Raw genomic sequence first — 20,066 nt, 5'->3', positions numbered from 1 at the left:
GTTTCTCCAGTAGTCATGTATGGATGTGAGAGTTGGACTATAAAGAAAGCTGAGCACCGAAGAATTGATGCTTTTGCACTGTGATGTTGCAGAAGACTCTTGAGAGTTCCTTGGACTGCAAGGAGATCCAACCAGTCCATCCTAAAAGAAATCAGTCCTGAATGTTCATTGGAAGGACTGATGCTGAAGCTGAAGCTTCAATACTTTGGCCACCTGATGTGCAGAACCGACTCCTTGGAAAAGACCCTGAAGTTGGGAAAGATTGAAGGCAGGAGGTAAAGGGGATGACAGAGGATAAGATGGTTGGATGGCATCACCAACTCGATGGACATGAGTTTGAGGAAGCTCTGGGAGTTAGTGATGGATAGGGAAGCCTGGTGTGCTGCAGTCCATGGCAGCACAAAGACTCCATGGACTGATTTGCAAAGACATGACTGAGCGACTGAACTGAATTAAGCACTTTATTTCACTTTTCATGCATATATGCACAATAATGATATATTAATAAAACTTGTGTCTAAATAGATATAAAAGAACACTTTCATTAAATAAAATGAAAATATAAGAAGATATTATGGCATATTTTAAAGGGCAGCACTTTTTGATTCTTAGTATTGTCTTACAATCAACTTCTTAGGTATGTTGAAATTGGTAGTTCTTTCATGGAATTGAGGTACAGGGAAGGTATAGGGGGGAAGGTAAAGTGTCTGCCTATAGTGTGGGAGACCTGGCTTTGATCCCTGGGTCGGGAAGATCCCCTGGAGAAGGAAATGGCATCCCACTCCAGTACTCTTGCCTGGAAAATACAAATGGGCTGAGAAGCCTGGTAGGCTACAGTCCATGGGGTCTCAAAGAGTCGGACATGGGCTAAGCGACTTCACTTTCAGAAGGGACATAGTCATTAGGTAGCAACAGGTACTGTGTCAGAGGCTGGGTGCCTTCTCCAGCTTCATTTGAAATAACCTATGGTATTTAAATTTCTACTTCACTGATGAAGAAACAGGTCAAAGATATTTTGAGCTAACCTTCTGAATCTTAGGTGCTACAGACATTTCGATATGGTGGTACAACTGAGAGCTTGGAAAGCATGGACCAGAAAAGCAGCAGCCAATTTGAAATTGGTTTAAAGGTTCACATATGCAGCACTTAAAAAATTTTGGAAATCATCAGTTCCTTTGGTTCCCTCCATATAGAATTGATCTTTATATGAAAAAAAAAAAAATTAACAACAAGAACAAACTTTAGCAATTGTGTCATTTTTATGAAGAATTAGTCAGTTCAGTTCAGTTGCTCAGTCGTGTCCAAGTCTTTGCGACTCCATGGACTATAGCACGCCAGGCTTCCCTGTCCATCACCAACTCCCGAAGCTTCCTCAAACTCATATTCATTGAATCGGTGATGCTATCCAACCAACTCATCCTGTCATCCCCTTCTCCTCCTGCCCTCAATCTTTCCCAACTTCAAGGTGGTTTCCAACGAGTCAGTTTTTTCTATCAGGTGGCCAAAGTATTGGAGCTTCGGCATCAGTCCTTCCAATGAATATTCAGGACTGATTTCCTTTAGGATGAACTGGTTGGATCTCCTTGCAGTCCAAGGGAACCGTCTTCAACACCACAGTTCAAAAGCACCAATTCTTCTGTGCTCAGCCTTCTTTATGGTCCAACTCTCACATCCATACATGACTACTGGAAAAACCATAGCTTTGACTGGATGCACCTTTGTTGGCAAAATAATGTCTCTCTTCTTAACATGCTATCTAGGTTGATCATAGCTTTTCTTCCAAGGAGCAAGTGTCTTTTATTTCATGGTTGGAGTCACCATCTGTGATGATTTTGGAGCCCAAGAAAATAGACTCTCTCACTGTTTCCATTGTTTCTCCATCTATTTGCCACGAAGCATAGGACAAGATGCCATGATCTTAGTTTTGTGAATATTGAGTTTTAAGCCAACTTTTTCACTCTCCTCTTTCACTTTCATCAAGGGGCTCTTTAGTTCTTCGCTTTCTGCCATAAGGTTGGTGTCATCTGTGTGTCTGAGGTTATTGATATTTCTCCCAGCAATCTTGATTCCAGCTTGTGCTTCATCCAGTCTGGCATTTCGCCTGATGTACTCTGCATATAAGTTAAATAAGCAGGGTGACAATATATAGCCTTGACATATTCCTTGCCCAATTTGGAACCAGTCTGTTGTTCCATGTCCAGTTCTAACTATTGCTTCTTGATCTGCATACAGATGTCTCAGCAAGCAGGTAAGGTGGTCTGGTATTCCCATCTCTTGAAGAATTTTCCACAGTTTGTTGTGATCCACTCAGTCAAAGGGTTTGGTGTAGTCAATAAAGCAGAAGTAGATGTTTTTCTGGAACTCTGTTGCTTTTCCGATGATCCAATGGATGTTGGCAATTTGATTTCTGGTTCCTCTGCCTTCTCTAAATCCAGCTTGAACATCTGGAAGTTCATGGTTCACGTACTGTTGAAGCCTTGCTTGGAGAATTTTGAGCATTGTTTTCCTAGAGTATGAGATGAGGGCAATTGTGTGGCAGTTTGAACATTCTTTGGCATTGCCTTTCTTTGGGGTTAGAATGAAAACTGACCTTTACCAGTCTTGTGGCCACTGCTAAAGAATTAGTAGGGGCTTCTATAACTTGGGAATTGCTCATGGACTCATACAGACGGAATGAAAGGCATGGCCCTTAACCTCGAGGGACAGGGCCACCTGTGAGGTGAATGAAACACGAAATTGATAGCCTTTTGAATCTGTAAAAGATTCTGACAGTAGAAAGACTGTGGAATATCTCAGGAGATATTCAAAATATTTACACGGGTTGATCAAGGGGTAAGTACGAATGATCACTCTTTTTAAAAAATTAATTAATTAGGCTGTGTCAAAGGTCCCCTGGAGGAGGGCATAGCAACCTACTCCAGTATTCTTGCCTGGAAAATCCCATGGACCGAGGAGCCTGGCAGGCTTCGTTCACAGTGTTGCATCAAGTCGGAAGTAGGAAGCAACTTAGCAGGCACACATGCAGGTGAAGTCTTAGTTGTTGTGCAAAGGATCTTCATTGCATCATGTGAATCTTTTGTTGTGGTGCATGGACTCTCTCTAGTTGTGGCGAACGGTCTCTGGAGTGTGGACTTCAGTAGTTTCAGTGTGTGAAGTTAGTTGCTCCAAGGCATGTGGGATCTTAGTTCCCTGACCAGGGATTGAACCTGTGTCCCCTGTCTTAACTACTGGACCAGCAGGGAAGTTCCCAAATGATCTTTTATCCACATAATAATGAATATTTCTGGGATAAGACTCAGCACAAAACAAAGCTGATTAGTTAAAATTACCAAAGGTGTATAGGCGTACATTAGTTGCTCATGAGTGTCTGACTTTTTGCAATCCCATCTGACTCTTTGCAACCTCATGGACTGAACCAGCTCCTTTGTCCACAGAACTCTCTAGGCAAGAATACTGGAGTGGGTAGCTATTCCCATTCCCTTCTCCAGTGATCTTCCCAACCCAGGGATCAAACCTGGATCTCCTGCATTGCTGGCAGATTCTTTGTAGTCTGAGCCATCAGGGAAGTCCATTGTTGGAGGAATCAACACTTTGTGATAAAAATAAAGGCTTGCAAAATTAGACTTGGTAAAATAGTGGCCACAAAAGTAGATGCTACAGTTGGTTAAAAAAAACTGGTATTAACATAAAACTTTTTTTTTTGTAGTAAAATTTATATGAAAAACCTGAACCTGGGATTTCTCTGGTGCTTCAGTGGTTAAGAAGGTAGGGGTCATGGGTTTGATCCCTGATTTGGGAAGATCCCACATGCTGAGGGTCAACTAAGACCCTGCACCACGAATACTGAACCTGTGCAACTAGAGCCCATGCTCTGCAACAGGAGAAGCCACTGCAGTGAGAAGCTTGCACACCTTAAAGAAGAGGAGGTCTCCATGCTACCCACCCCCTGCCATTAGAGAAACTCAGCACAGCTAAAAGTTAATTTGAAAAAACCCTGAACCCAACAAAGGCAATTTCAATAAAATAACCATGAAACTAGCAACAACTTACTTCTACCTCTATTACCGAGTCCAGGCTCACTCTACTTGCCACATGACAGGCCAATGAATCCAAGAGTCGAGGTGTTGAGGTAAAGAAAGTGAAGTTGCTCAGTTGTGTCCACAGTCTTTGTGACCCTGTGGACTATAGCCTAACAGGCTCCTCCATCCATGGGATTCTCCAGGCAAGAATACTGGAGTGGGTTGCCATTCCCTTCTCCAGGGAATCTTTCTGACCCAGGGATCAAACCCAGGTCTCCTGCATTGCAGGCAGATGCTTTACCGTCTGAGCTACCAGGGAAGCCCTGATTGAGGTAAGGGAGAGACTTTAAATGGGGAGCTGGCAGATCGAGAAGGTGGCAAGCTAGAGCCTCAAAATAACCAATTTATGTGATTCTAGGTGCCAGGTTCTCTTATAGACTGGAGAGAAAGAAGCAATGAGGAACTACAGTCAAAAGGCAGAATAGAGAGGGAAATGCAGAGGGGGAAATAAAGTGGAAGGGTCTTCAGTCTTGCAAAACATCTCCAAGGGAGTGGCCAGCCTTCAGAAGGGGTGTGTTTCTTCTAATCACAGGTGGGCAGGGACAAACTTATCTGTCCAGGAGCTGAACAAAGTCACTTTAGTTTACAGTCAAGCAGATGGGGAGGGTCCTCCAAGCAAGCAATTGAGTATGATTATAATAATAAAAGGAAGTAAAAAAAAAAATAGTTTCCAACATGGAGTCAGAATTGGGTTCCTTCCTGCAACACCTCTACAAAATTTAAGTAAGAAAGGAAATGGGCTTAATCGTTTTGTCCAGAAAGAAAGCCTCATAATTCATCAATTTGAGGACATCTTCCTGGTGGCCCAGTGGCTAAGACTCTGCACTCCCAGTGCAGGGGACCTGGGTTCAATCCCCCCTTAGGGAACCAGATTCCACCCCCGTGATGCAACTGAAGATCCCTAGTACCACAGCTAAGACCCAGAGCAAAAAAATAAATAAATATATTTAAGTTCATCGATTAAAAATTTTTCCAAAGATTTATATTCAATCACAGATAGTGAGGAGTAGGATTTAAGTTCAAGTCTGGGACCTAAGGCTAGAATATTTTCCACCAATGCTACTACCATCGTTAATACATGAAAGACAAACAGAGATCACGCAGCTGATTTTGGATGAATGAGTTAATATGTTTCATTATTTAATCAAATAAGATAACATTAAATATTTTAAATGAGGTAAGATCCAAGTTAATCTCATTAAACATTTCTTGCAAAAGTTATAACATTCCACAGAAGTAGGAGGAAGGAATGTATTGTTTATATTTTACTTTAATATAGCAATCATAACAAGGCATATATGATATAATTTAAAATATTTTGAATTATTATAAGAGTTTTCAAGCAAGACTGTGTAAAGTGGCAGCTCCAGGAGTCCCTTCTTTCCCTTTGCAGATCCACGTTTCTCTGTTCTCAGTTTTTCAGTTATCCAATGCTGCTGGCTTGTTTTGAATCTTCTAGAAATTCCTCAATTTCTGGCCCACTGATGGTGATTTTCAAATATGTGTAATTCTTCTGTGATTTCAATAGGACTTAGGGAAAAAGCATGGTTTCGACCCATCAACTTGAACTATAAACATTAGGCAAGTAATAGCTTGATTAAATAGTGATTACAGTAAAAAAAAGATCTAGTATAAACATTTAAAAAAAAGCAAACATATGAAAGAAATTCATCACTGAAGTATGACTAACAGCAGAGGAATGAAATAAACTCTAAGGTATTAGGAAATGTTAACAGTGGACTTTAGCGGATAAAAGTACATAATCAGGAAGACATTTTATTTCCTTAAGAAAATTGTGACTAAAACTAGTAACATCAAGAAATCATTGCATCTTGTGTCTTGCACTAAGCAGGCACTTAGAAATTATTTATTAACTGACTAGATAACAGTCAGAAATGCTCTGGGAGCTAATCCAAGATCAAATATCAAATGCAATCACCCGATATATAAAATTTTATTTTATTAACAAATATATCTATTTATAAAATCCGACTTATAAAACTAGGAGCTGTCTAAGAGCTAGAGCGCCTCTAACCCAAATGCCTGTTTAATAGGATCATTCTAACCAATATGCTTCCCTGGTGGCTCAGAGGTTAAAGTATCTGCCTGCAATGTGGGAGACCCAGGTTCGATCCCTGGGTTGGGAAAATCCCCTGGAGAAGGAAATGGTAACCCATTCCAGTATCCCTGGGTTGGGAAAATCCCCTGGAGAAGGAAATGGTAACCCACTCCAGTATTCTTGCCTGGAGAATCCCATGAAGAGAGGAGCCTGGTAGGCTACAGTCCACGGGTCCCAAACAGTTGGACACGACTGAGTGACTTCACTTTCTTTTTTCTTTAACCAATTTGCAGCTCAAGCTAGCTCTTGAGTCCTTTTTTCACATCTTAAGATATTTTTCATATCTTACTCAATTTTAAATATAACTACAAATACATTATCATATTGCAATAGAATTATGAAATGTTCGAGTTGGAATCTCACTCGTTTTAAATGAAATCTGATAGCAATTTTTTATTACGGGTAAACCAGCAGTTAACCTTGAAAACTGGAAAGCAATAGTTTAAGTTGGCTGATTAATTTTTCTGGAACCATCAAAGGAGAGAGTAAACCTTACCGTTTTTTTTTTTTTTTTTTTTTCCTTCTTCTTCTTGGTAAGGTTCTTCCCCCCCACCCCACCCCCCACCCCAAAAAATAAATGACTACGGGTTTTGCAGAGATCTTTCTAGCTTCAAGCTTTACTTTACATATGAATAACCTGGGTCTTGTTACACGCAATTCGTGCCGATTGACGTTGTTGTTCCTGAGTCGCTAAACTGTGCCTCACTCTTTTGCAGATACCATGAACTGTAAAAATGCGAGGCTCCTCCGTCTATGAGATTTCCCAGACAATTCTGGAGTGAGTTGTCACTTCCTTCTCCAGGGGATCTTCCCAACTCAGGCATCGAACCCCTTTTCTTGCCGTCTTCTGCATCGGCAGGCAGAATTCTTTATGATTGCACCTGGGAAGCCCTTAAAAGCAATTGGAATAGGCAGGTCTGACGGGATCTCCAGAGGGCAACTGTGATAATAACCACCATGTGACACTGCCAGAATGAACCCCATCCTTTGCATAAGGAAGGTATAAACTCTCAACAATCTTAGGTCTCTCAACTCTCCTTAACCCTAAAGATTTGGTCCAAGTGCGCTTTTCATTTTGTAACGAAATAGAAGTTTCCACGGAATGTTAGGCTTGTTAATCTCCCTCGCTTTCCAATGGGACAAAAGACGCAATTCAGGATCTCAGCTCCACCTTTTCATTCTAATTTGTCCCAGGACGACTTAGGGGACCAAGGTAGGTGTCTAAGAACCCAGGCCAGAAAAAAAAATAAAAATAAAAATAGAAAGAAAAAAAAAAAGAACCCAGGCCAGGCTTCTGCCGCCGGTCCCGGCCAGGCGAAAAAGCCCACGCGGGGAACCCCTGGAATGCCCAGGAGCCCTCAGTCACTGAAGCCAGCCCTTGCCAGAATCGCGCGGGCCCGCCCCCAACGTGCGGCCCCCAACGTGCGGCCATCCATTGGCCCGGAGGGCGCCGGGCGTGACGTCAGGCTCCGCCTCGCCGCTCCTCAGGCCCCGCCCCGCGAGGTGGCCTGGCGGTTTGGTCTGGAGCAGCTGAAACCGGTTTGAGCGGAGCCGCTTCCTGTAGCTTGGTGCGGCTGCGGGCTGCCTGAGGGAGCGCTGGCGAGGTGCTGACGGCCGGCACCCGGCACCTCGGCCTGCGACACTGGCTGTCGGGCGCGGCGTCGGTGGTGACGCTGACCCGTGGACCCAGCAGGTGAGGTGGGAGGCCGGGCGGGCTGGGCGCTCGGTGCGGGGGCCGTGGCGGTAGCTCACGTGGCTCCCGAGCTGTCAGGGCTACGCGGCGGGGCGGGGGGCGAGTTGTGGGCAGGATCCCCCACCCCAGACGGGCAGCCGGTCCGGGAACAGCGGCCTGGCGGTTTGCTCCTGTAAGTCGGTGGGTTACACATGTTTATTGTATTTATCGTTTGCTGCCGCGATTACGCAGTGCTGCCTAGTGCTTAGTTCCCGTATGAAAATTCTGTAGCGTTTTCGGTAATACCAGAATGCATAGAGGATGAAACCACCTAAGTATTGGAAGAACCATTTAGGGAACGAAGAAACGTAAATGCAGCAGAACTCGCTCACCGCCAGTCTCTGACTTCATCCATAAGTAATTCGTAGTGTTTTGACAACTGCTGCTTTTCTGAAATTGCTTATCCAAGTAGTCTAGGGCGTGCTTGTATAATTCAGTTATTCCAAGAAACCGAAGTGCCTTACTCTTTTAGGAAAAGGTTCTAGTAATAGACATCAGTGCCCTTGATACAATTTTAAGACAGCTGCCCCTTTTTCTAAAGCTCTACTTTTTCCAAGCTCTAAAGATTACCTTGTGGTAGAAAACCTAGTTCATCGACCCCCCTCTTTCCCCCTCGCCCGGATTTAAAGGAAATCAGGCATGAATCATGAATTCAGTCACGAAGTGTGGAGATCTTTCACCATTGAGACAGCGGTCTAGTCTGATGTAACACATAGAGGAACTGGTTGGATGTTTGGGCTTGATGTTTTCTTCATACTTTTCTGTTGCCCTTCCTATTTCTGCTCAATTTCTATCCACTACTCCCCTCCCGACCCCTTCTCCCCTCCCCGCCCCACCTTGCTACATTTCTGATAGTTGTGGCTTAACAGAAATAAATACAAGCTATCAGTCCTTTTTCCAACGCCTAACATTCTGGGTACAAGTAAGTAACATAAGGTAAAACAAACAGGTAAAACTTCATGGTTCGGTCCGTTCTTCACATCACTAGCGAGAACTAATACTCTAGACAAGATGAGATTAGGAAGTGAAATCGCTCAGTCGTGTCCGACTCTTTGCGACCCTGTGGACTGTAGCCCACCAGGCTCCTCCGTCCGTGGGATTCTCCAGGCAAGAATACTGGAGTGGGTTGCCATTTCCTTCTCCAGGGGAATCTTCCTGATCCAGGGATCGAACCTGGGTCTCCCGCATTGCAGGCAGACACTTTAACCTCTGAGCCACCAGGGAAAGTTCGACTGAAATAGTAACCACAAAGGATATTTCAGTGGCAGAGCGAGTAAAATTTGGTATGTACAAAAGTAAGTTGATGAATCAAGTCTTTGTGTATAACTTAACCAGGAAAAAAAAATATATATGAAAATAATATCTAGATGTAATGAAAAAAATTTGGAATGGTTTTCTGGCATTGTGTAGAAAGATGATTGATGAGTTTACTGGCTTAATGAAATCTTCAGAACTGCTTTCTTAATAAAAACCCATCATGTCTATGTACACTTGATTAAAGTATTGACTCAGTATACTGGGGTTGGACTAGAGGGGGATCATAATGATCCTCCACCAGGATGAGCAGAAGTTAGCTCAGGAAAGTATAGGCATTTCATATATTGCTTTCTAATATGCACTGAGGAGGCAAAGCTGTTGGAGCCTAGAGAATTGGAAACAGCTTTTTTCTTTGAAAAAATATTTGAAGGAAAACAGTGAAATACGTCTTTTTTGGCTAGGAAAAAAACACAATTTTGCTGAAAATACCTGTGACTTCAGTTTAGTTCTAAATTGTACCTCTGTTTGTTTAAATCTCTTTTGTTCCCTAAGCTGGCAAGCCAGTAAAGGAATATGTTAGGATAGTTTATTTGATAAAAAGAATAAAGTAAAACTTACTTTGCCAGGTAGTATTTTTGAAGTATTTTTAAAATGTAAATTACAGTGTCATTTTGCAAATTTATTCGAGTCCTTAAAAAAGTGTTAAAATAGTGTTAAATGCAACTCAAAGTCTCAGATGAGAATGCTGTTTAATACTTAAACTTCAGAAAGCAAAAAATGGAGGTTATGTTTAAAACCAAAGCAAAAACATATCTCAGGAAGCATGTTTTGTACTTGAGGGTATAGGTGAATTAGTTAAATTACATATTCAGTCAGCTCATGTATATAAAATGACTAGCATTTTCCATCTTATTCTTGTTGTATGTATCTAGAAGACCTGTCCCTGTTCAAGTTTAGGTTTCCTTTGCATGTTTAGAAGAAGAGGAAATGTTGGTTGTGTAAATTTTTTGTTCCATAACAAAACAATATTTTACTTTGGTAGCAGGGTGCCAAAATGGTACACTTCAGTCCTGCACCAGAATTTTGGCCTCTGTCCACCATGAAGTAAACTGCTGTAGGAGCAGCTCTGCAGGCTTTTGTTTGGAATGGCCTTAAATTTGGGCATTGCGGGGAGTGGAACTTAAACAGATTATATGACTTTTGGCAATCCAAGTTGGAGATGATGCTTTGTTCACACCCGGTGAGGTTTTTTTTGGAGGGGCGGGGTTAATTTTGTGCTTGTGCATGCAGCTTTGGTATATAGTACATAATGTAAACTGCAGCTGTTTCCAGCCAAGTTGCTATAGCCACTCTTACAAGCAACCTTAATAATGAGAGGCTCAACTGGAATCAGCTAATTCCCTTTTCATAAAATTTAATGCAGTAGAAATTCAGAGATTTTTTTTTTTACTAGGTGTTGATTTTAATACATAGGAATAATTACATCTGTTTCCCTAAAATTGGTTAAAACAGTTACTTAAAATTGATCAACAAATAATCAAGTACCAGTTTTTAATTATATACATGAGATTGTTCTTAGTAATTGTGGCAGTGAGCATTGGGTGAAAGTTCAGGTTATATGTTGAGATTGGTTATTCAGCAGTTTGCTGGATGATAGAGTTTTTTGCTTTGTCTCAATTCAGTAACTTAAAAAGCCTAGTTTTTTATATAGCCTTAAGGTTTCTGCTTGATATGATTGATGTAGATAAATGTAAGATAGATAAATTAAAAGTAGATTGCAGTGCTTCAATGAATCATTTATTTATTAGGAAAGGAAATCATTCTATTCTTAGGGTTATACTCAGATTCGTATCAAATGAAGGTTATTTGGGTTATATAGGTTAAATGGCGGGTAACAATCTAAAACTCATTTTAGATTTAAAACATTATTTGGCTGTGCTCAAACTGGATGTATTAATATATGTTTTAAATAGATCAGGTTTACTCTTAGACATAGAAGGTAGATTAGCATATGTGGTTTGATCAGGGACAGGCTTTTTTCCCCTCCAGTGTGGAATCTTGGGTTTTCTTACTGAATGGAGTTACTAAATAGGGATTTCTTGAGCCAAATGACGTGAAACCACGTTGACTGATGGTGTTCCTGGTTGCTTAGATGGTAAAGAACCTGCCTGCAATGTGGGAGACCTGGATTCGATCCCTGGGTTGGGAGGATCCCCTGGAGAAGGGAACAGCTACCCACTCCTAGCGTGGAGAATTCCATGGACAGAGGAGCCTGACGGGCTAGTCTGTGTTGTCGCCAAGAGTCCGACACGACTAAGCGACTTTCACTTCACTTGATTATTTACTGTATTTACATTTTATAATTGATGTAGGTGAGATGATGCATAGTGACTCTTGATTTTCATTGCAGCGCCCCCAGGGTTAGTTATTAGAGATTCCTCATCCTTAGCCCTCTTGATACTTGGAGCTGGATAATTATTTGTGGAGAGCTGTTCTATGCATTATATGGTGTTGAGCAGCACTCCCAGCTTTTACCACTAGATGCCAGGAGCATCACCCACAGTTGTGGCAACCAGAAATGTCTCCTAACATTGCCAGATACCCTTAGAGGACAAAATTGCTTCCAGTGGCAACTGCTGCTTTAGATCTATCTGCTTTGACTTGAAAGTGTGGTTAACTGTGGGTGTTCAGTTCAGCTCAGTCGTGTCCGACTCCTTGCAACCCCATGAGTGGCAGCACGTCAGGCCTCCCTGTCCACCACAAACTCCCGGAGTTAGTGTTCATTAAATGACCATTGTGGAGTTGTGCATGTGTTCATAGGGAGGGGAACGGAGCATAGCAAAAATGGAAGAATAGCTGAGAAAGGTACTTCAGGATTTTTTTGGAATAAAATGTGTAAATGCAAATAATATTTAAGCTGGAAAATTAATGGAAATGACATAAAGACATTGGAGTTCTTTTAGGAACATTGATGGATTGAGGGTACAAAAGTTTTATTGGAGGTGTTGGGATAGGTTATGTAAAATATGATGTGGCCTTTTGTGTGGAGTATGTGTTCTTTCTGTATTTAAATTCTCTAAACTGCCTAAGAATTGATGTACATTAAAATCTTTAAAAATTTCTTATCTAAAGTACTTAAAAGATGGTAAGGTGAATAAGTTGGTTAGGCTGGGAAAAACAGCAAAGAAATTGAAAGCAAGCTGGAGCGAAGATGTGGCTAAAGGAGTAAAGGACACCAAGAGCTTAGGGGTTTAGATTTCTGTAAAATAATGGAAGCGATTCTAAGCCAGGGATGCGAGAAACATTCTAATTGACATAAAAATGTATTGTTGGAAAGCGATTGGAAGACAAAATATAAGTAGGAGGCTTGAGTTTTTAAAGAAGTTTAAACTTAGAAAAGCATGTATGTAAGATAAATTCATATCTACAGGGTTTGGTAATAGATTGCAGAGTTGAGACTGCAAGACTGTAGTAATGATGGCCCTGTAGTTAATAAACTTGAAAAGTGATTTGTGGGGGAATGGGTTTTGTCTTTTTTAAGCCATCAGATCATTTAGAAGCAGATTCTCAAACTTGTTACAAAACATAGCCAGTTTGTTTCAGTGGATGGTGCTTAAGTTCTTTGGTTGTTTTCTTGTTATTAAAATTGGAACTTTCTTAATTAAAGTAAAAATACTCTTGAGCCAAGCTTTTTTCTGTCTGTAGTTGTGTGTGTGTATATTTCCCTCCACTGTAAACATGATCCTGGTCAGGAAAGATAGGTGGAGTTCAAAACAGCTGCTTATTAGAGGAGTAACTGTGTGACAAGATAGTCTTGAATTCTAAGAAAAAAAGCTTGGACACACTTGTTTTGAAGTTTTTTCTGGTCCATGCATTCTTACAGAATAGGTTTGTAACATTAGGCCCTAAGACTTCCCAAATAATTCAATCTCTCTCTATGTAAAGTCTCTGAAATCTTCATTTTTGTTTTGTGCTTTTTAGCTTATTTCTTGGTGGTAGCTATCTAGATATACTATAAATGACGTCATCTTTTTCTTTATAGCACGACATCCTAAAATATATTCATCAGAATGACACCTTCTCAGGTTACCTTTGAAATAAGAGGAACTCTTTTACCAGGTATTGTAAAGCTTTACTTTTAAACATTTTAAAATATTACATTTTTCTTATCTGGATTATCTTAAATATAGAGTTGTTACTAGAGTGGACCTAATTTTTATTTATTTTTTAAATATCTTTCTAATTTTTAGATGAAAGTATCTTCAGGGCATGCCTGATAACGGAAATGTGCTTGGAGCATAGTAAGCTCAAGGGAAAAAACAAAAAGCTGTCTCAAATAATGTCTTATTCTCATATTTTTCAGGAAAGCTGTGAATTTTGCATAGGATAAAGATATTTGAGCCATGTTTTTTTTGGTCACACCCACAACTTGTGGGATCTTAGTTGTTCCCTGACAAGAGATTGAACTTGGGCCCTCAGCAGTAAAGAGAGGTTTTAAGTTGCATGAAAATGATGGAAATGTTTCTAGTGTGAAAAGTTGGTTAAATATTTGGCTAAGATAAATTTGTTCCTTACTTGAACATCTATTTTTTAAAACTTCATTGTATTTTTTGCTGTCTACTAAAGCAGTGTGAAATAATTTTAGTGTAAGGTAGCACGTCAGAGCAATCATACCTTGGGACTTCCCTGGTGGTACAGTGGTTAAGACTCCTTCCTGGCTTCCATTGCAGAGGGCATGAATTCTATTCTTTTTCAATCTCTGGTCAGGGAACTAAGATCCTACATGCCTGCATAGTGTAGCCCAAAAAATGAACAACCGAAAAATACAGTATCATGCCTGGGTTATATACTTCCTTGTTTAATGCACTCTGGTTATTCTTTCCAGTCCTCAAATCTGTTGCTTTCCTTTTCTCCTTTGGGGCTTTCTCAAATTGTTTCCTTTGTTTAGATCTGTGCCGCTTCCCACCACCTTTTAACTCACTCATTCTGTATATCAAGCATCTTTGATCCAGTAGCTATTATAGCACCTGATAGTGTGTGTTTGTCTAACACACGTTCTTAGCCAAGATGATCTTATACAGCTCCACCTCTGCGCAAGATTCTGCAGGTTGAAGATTGCTGGTCCCTTGGGTCCAGTACTCACCTCTTATCTAATGTGTAACCTCCTTTGTGGAGAGAAGACTGCAGACCTGTATCTTTTATTGACTTTTGTTCATAGGCAGTTTAAGCTAGAAGGGGCTGACCATGTCAGACAAATAGGATAACCGCAGAATTGGCTCTAGAGGAGTCAGCTTGACACGGTGTAATTCCTGAAGGACTAGAGGGAAGATAGTGGTAGATGTGAATGTAGGTGAATCTAAGTGGGAGGAAAGGAGGTGGAGGGACAAGAAGGACTCTCACCTTCTGCCTAAGTATTGTGTTACCTTAATTTCCTCCCCAAAGCAACGAGGAAGTATTCTCTGCTAAATGTGGAGTGAGTGCAGAGAGGAGTGAAGTTAGAGGGAACAAGTTAAACTAAGAGTATGTGGCAGTACTGTTTGAAATTGCTTTAGTTAGCATTCAAGTCTCTTGATAAATGAAAGCCAATGAAAGAAAGTGGTCTATTCTAGTAAAAAGTTTCCCTTTTTTCCCCTTCATAGAAGCCGTGGTATTCAAAGGCAATCAGCAGAAAGAGTAACATTGTAGGAGGGTATTGATAAAATGCCTGAACTTTAATATAGAAGGAAAGTAACCAAGTTTGTCCAAGTTTCACTTTTTTCCATGTTTGATACATGTTCTTTCCAGAGCAGAGAGTAGCTACTGTTTTGTGTGGGAATAGGAAATAACTGAATCCATGAAAAAGTTTGATGAGACACTCCTTTATAAAAGAAGTATAACAGGCCTGAGTCAGTGATTTTACGGTAATCTATACTTTGAGCTAGGAACCATCTTATATGCTATACATATGCATAGCAGCATATGTGATCTTGAGAATAAACATTTGTGCCTTGTATTTAACAAAAGTGTTTATCTTTCTTTAAATCAGAAAAGGTAGTGATAACCTAAGTTAATTGCAAAAAAAAAATCTGATTAAGGATTGGTGAATATTTTAACATGAAATCTTTATGTATAACCACCATATGCCTTTATAGACATGTATTTAGAACCCTGAAAACTTCTGAATGACTACCACACTTGTGATTTTAGTTAAGTTTTAGACAGTCCAAGTATACAAAATACTCATGCAGGTTGCTAAAGCCAAGTATAGCTTCAGTCTTACTAGAATAGTGTCCAAAGCTTGGAAACCAGGCTATACAAGAGTGTGAAGGAGTTTGTACTGAAGTTTTGTTCATTTGGGCTCAGTTCATTGTCTTTTTCTTCATGAGTTTTAATTATAATAATTCAGAATGTGTTGATACATAAGTTAAAGACTTCTGCATACTTACATTCAAGAATTTGTAGACTTTTCCTAAATGTGTGAAATTAGCAAATATAGGTGATGTTGGTTAGTGTGTTGAGAAGTGTTCAGATGAAGTGTGATAGTCTTTTTTTTTTTTTTTTTTAGTAAGGAATACTAGATTTTTCACTAGTCTTGTATTGAGGGTTTTTTTTTTTTAAGTGATGGCTACATTGCTCATGTCCCATTGATAATTTTCTTGATCTTTAACTTCTTGATAGCCACTGTTTGAGTTCCTGGAAAATATCAATTATTATTTCTCTAAGATACTTATATGTCTTTAGTGTTTGCCCCTTTAAGTTGGAAGCTGCCTTGAAGACAAGGACTATGGTTTGATCACTTTGTCTTCTTGGTGCTCATTATTGGCTCAGTAAATAGTTGAAAAATGAAGAAAATTCTGTCCCTGTACAACCTTCTTTTTCTCTGCCTTTGGTTCTATGTTAATAATGCAGGTGTAATCAAAACAGAAAAAACACCCCCCTCCCAAAAAAACCACAGGGTCTAGTGTGTGTGCCACCTGGGTTTAAACCCATTTCTCCAGTGAAGCCCTTTCATCTCTGTTAAAGGGGACTCTGTAGCCTCTTAAACCAGGGCAACGTCCTAAAACAAAATGAGATGTTCCTACTTAACCCATTATGTTTTTTTAGGAGAGGTTTTTGCAATATGTGGAAGCTGTGATGCTTTGGGAAACTGGAATCCTCAAAAAGCTGTGGCTCTTCTTCCAGAGAATGAAACAGGTGAAAGGTAAGCATGGACATGTCATAGTACCAAATAATTGTGACATTCAGATTATAAACTTGTTTTTTTTTTTTTTTTTTTTTTTTTTACGGTATCTTGGTGTATTTTTCTTTTAATTTTTAGCAAACTTATCACATATGCATAGAGAGTAAAGTCATTTTACAAACTTTGCTGTGAAAAACAAGTTCCTTTGTTTCTCAGTTTTGACCTCTCAAATAGTTTCAGGTCTTGGTTGTTAGCTGCATCTTTTGGTACTAATACCATGTTTCTAAACAGGCTTATATTGTTTCTTATTTTAAAAATCTTTTATTTAAGACATTGTCTTTGGCTTCTTGTTACAAAGTCTTTTTAAAAGATCTAATTTTTGCTTTAGCATAAGAAATAATTTTCTTGAGACATGTATACTATTAAAAGCAGAGAGTGGAACACATCATTAAAATTTTTAGCTAATGAAATGAGTTCACTACTGACATTAATTACAGCACTAAGCTTAGCATGGGTGTGTTGGTGCATTGGAGTGAAGAAAGGAGGGCCTGGGTGCCAGTTTCAGTTCTGTAATTAACAGTGATTTGAGGCAGATTCTGTATTTCTTAAGCCTCAGTTCCCTCATCTACATGGTTAAGAGGTTAGGATAGAATCAATGATGTCAACAGTGGTAATCCTCCACTTGCAGATATTTTGAAGTGTTACTGATTGTCAAGATGTATGTGTGGGGGTAAAGGAGAGATGAGATTGTAAGTAGTGTACAAATACATGCAGTGCCCCCAGGGAGAAACTTCATATTAGATGATTATTAAGCAGTTCTACTAAAACTGTGGCCTTTAGACCCAGTGTTAGACAAAAAACATTTTTTATTAGTGCATGATGTGAGAAATGCACAAATTGAGAGCAAGTGTTTTGAAATGCTTAATGGCAATTTGACATTGCTAGGACACCGATACATGTAATGGACTTATTGAACTGGATGTGTTGTGGACCAGAAGTATTGGTAGGGTAATACAAACAAACAGAAACTGGTCCTTCACAGCAGATAGTTTGAGGAGCACAGGGAAATAACAGGGAAAGTAGAACAAGACCATAATGTTAGCTTAGGAAAAGAAAACGAACACGTAGAATACCATTTTCTCTGTCATTTGTGTGACACGTTTTCTCAGCCAGTTCTCTTCTGTTTATATATATAAGTTAAATTCTGTTGACAAATGATATTGGGATCACAGACAAATGAAATGTTTATTCTCTTCAAGTGGCTATTTTTTCCTTGATTTGTGGATCCGTCACTCTTGTCTGAGGTGAAACCTCATGTCCTTTCGAACTTGTTTACCTCTACTCTGAATTCTTAAGCTGCCCCTTTATCTGTCTTCTCATTGCAGTGCCTTCTCTTGTTGTGAAGCAGGGCGATAGGACCTGAGGGCTTCAGTAATTGTAGCGCGTGGGTGCCATTGTTGTGCATGGGCTTAGGTTGCTCCCTGGAATTTGGAATCTTCCTGGACCAGGGACTGAACCCATGTCTCCTGCACTGGCAGGCAAATTCTTAACCACTAAACCCAGGAAAGTCCTGAAACCACTTTAAAAAATTATTTAAAAAGGACTTTAGATGATTTAAAGCACTTTTAAAAGAGGCTTTTTTTAAAAAGTACATGTGCTTAGGCCCTACTCCTGGAAGATGAATAAACAGTGCACGGGAGAGGGACCCCAACACATTTTTAAAGCTTCATATTAATTCTACTGTGCACATTTAGGGCAAGTTTCAGTTAATCTGGTTGATTCTATGTATGAAATAATACTGGACATTTGCCATAATTTTGGTAGCAGAGATGGGAGCTAAGTTTCACCCCAGAGTTGGTAGAATCTGTCAGAGCCCTGTGTTGAAGAGGATTCTGAGGCTTATCAGGGAGAAGTCGTCAGGGCACATGTGCTGAGCATTCGCTCTGCCCATGCTGTGCAGCAGTGATTCTCAGCCAACTGTATGCATCCAGTGTATCAAGCTCCATGTGACCAGGCTTCACCCCAGACCTATGAAACCAGTCTCCCGAGGTGGAGCCAAGACATATGTATTTTATTATTGCCAGGTTAATCTGATAGTTGTAGCTGGAGACCGGGGTGGCAGCTGGTTGTGGATATTTGTTAGAGACCAGAATTGAGTCAGAGTAAGGGTAATGCCTTAAGTCTGTCTTGGCAGAGCCAGGTGGGGAGCAGTGCTGACCATCTGGTGTCATGGAAGAACACTCGGAGCTCCTGTTTATAGTCACTGAACTATTCATGCTGAATTAATGTTTGAGTAATGACCTATGATATGGGCTCTCAAACTCAAGTGTTCATCATCAGAGCCTGGAGGCTTGTTAAATTACCGAGTGCTTGGGCCCTCCCCCGGAGTTTCCAATTCAATAGTTCTAGATGTATTCTGAGATTTTGCATTTCTACAAGCTCCCAGGTGATATGATGGTCCTGAGACCACACTTTAAATGCTTTTGGTCTATGATTTGAGGTTAAGAATGACTTATAATCTTGAATTGTAGTGAATTCTTTCACTGTTGAGTCCATACTTTAGAAATAGCGTTTAGAATATGTTAAAATAGCATAGTTCAAAGGAAGACATTAAGTTGTAAGACTTACTTACAAATAAGTAAGACACAGACTCTGCTTGACTAGGGGGTAATAGCTAGAGGCTGGGCAGGAGAATAAGAGACAGTGGAAACAGGTGGTTAAGTCAGTGACCTTAGCCTCAAAGCCTCTTAGCAGCCATGTAACATCACTAGCTAAGTGAAAAGTGAAGAGATTCAGAAGTCTGCAGTGCTTCTTGCCTTTTTTTGTTTGGAATATTTCTGGTTCCTTTGTATGACTCACTGTTTAGGGCTCAGCTCAGACAGCTCTTGTTGAGGTCTCCCTCCAAAATTTGTCCCCTCAGAAAGATCAGCTAGTCCTTCCTATGTTTGTTTGTCTACTCATGTAAGCAAGCAGTTCCCTTGAAGATAAGACTTTTTCTGCCTTACTACTGATCACTATGTTTGATGCCTAAAGCTCAGCTTCTCTGTACATCAGTGCCAAAATGAATCTTGGAGACAGAGGTTTGGTTAAAGTAGAAAGGGACAGCTTTATTGCTTTGCTAGGCAAAGCAGGCCACAGTGGGCTAATCCCCTCAGAACTATGTGTCCCTGACCCAGCAATACCACTTCTGGGCATACACACCGGGGAAACCAGATCTGAAAGAGACACGTGCACCCCAATGTTCATCGCAGCACTGTTTATAATAGCCAGGACATGGAAGCAACCTAGATGCCCATCAGCAGACGAATGGGTAAGGAAACTGTGGTACATATGTGTCCCAAATTGGGAAAGATAGTCAAAAGTTTTATAGTAATTGCCTAAAGAAGGCATGATCAACTCGGTGGACATTTCTTCTGATGGGTGAGATAAATGGGAGTCAACTTCATCAACCTTCAGGTCTAACGGGTTCATGCTTGTGGGCTGCATGCCATTAACTTCTCCCACCTGGAGGGGATTTCAGTATCTGTAAAATAGCTCAAAGATAACTGTTGTATCCTAGGGAAATAGGACCTGCCACTAGGCTGCTCTTAACTGTTCCTTTCTCCGTGGTCTTGCATCCCCTCTGTTCCCTAATTAAGAACTGCTGGAATCTGCCCATTGGAACTCAGGGAAGGTCATGGAGACTGAATGAAGGTTGTTTCCTATTAATCAAAGAAATGG

At 40.4% G+C, this 20,066-nt stretch overlaps 1 protein-coding gene across 2 annotated transcripts in view; it reads left to right on the top strand.

Annotated features, from left to right (window-relative positions):
• Positions 1 to 7,720: 7,720 nt before the first annotated feature.
• Positions 7,721 to 20,066, top strand: part of GPCPD1 (glycerophosphocholine phosphodiesterase 1) — a 60,815-nt gene continuing 48,469 nt past the window's right edge. Inside the window, exons 1-3 of one of the 2 annotated variants that reach the window (XM_065921466.1) lie at positions 7,721 to 7,891; positions 13,230 to 13,306; positions 16,271 to 16,367. In XM_065921466.1, the coding sequence (XP_065777538.1) occupies positions 13,258 to 13,306; positions 16,271 to 16,367 (146 nt within the window). In that variant the 5' untranslated portion in view covers positions 7,721 to 7,891; positions 13,230 to 13,257. The remainder of the gene's footprint in view (positions 7,892 to 13,229; positions 13,307 to 16,270; positions 16,368 to 20,066) is intronic. The other variant, XM_065921467.1, reaches the window with a different exon arrangement.

This window comes from Muntiacus reevesi, chromosome 2 (assembly GCF_963930625.1).
Source record: "Muntiacus reevesi chromosome 2, mMunRee1.1, whole genome shotgun sequence".
Taxonomy (NCBI): Eukaryota; Metazoa; Chordata; class Mammalia; order Artiodactyla; family Cervidae; genus Muntiacus; species Muntiacus reevesi.
This window is presented reverse-complemented; position numbering and strand designations above follow the sequence as displayed.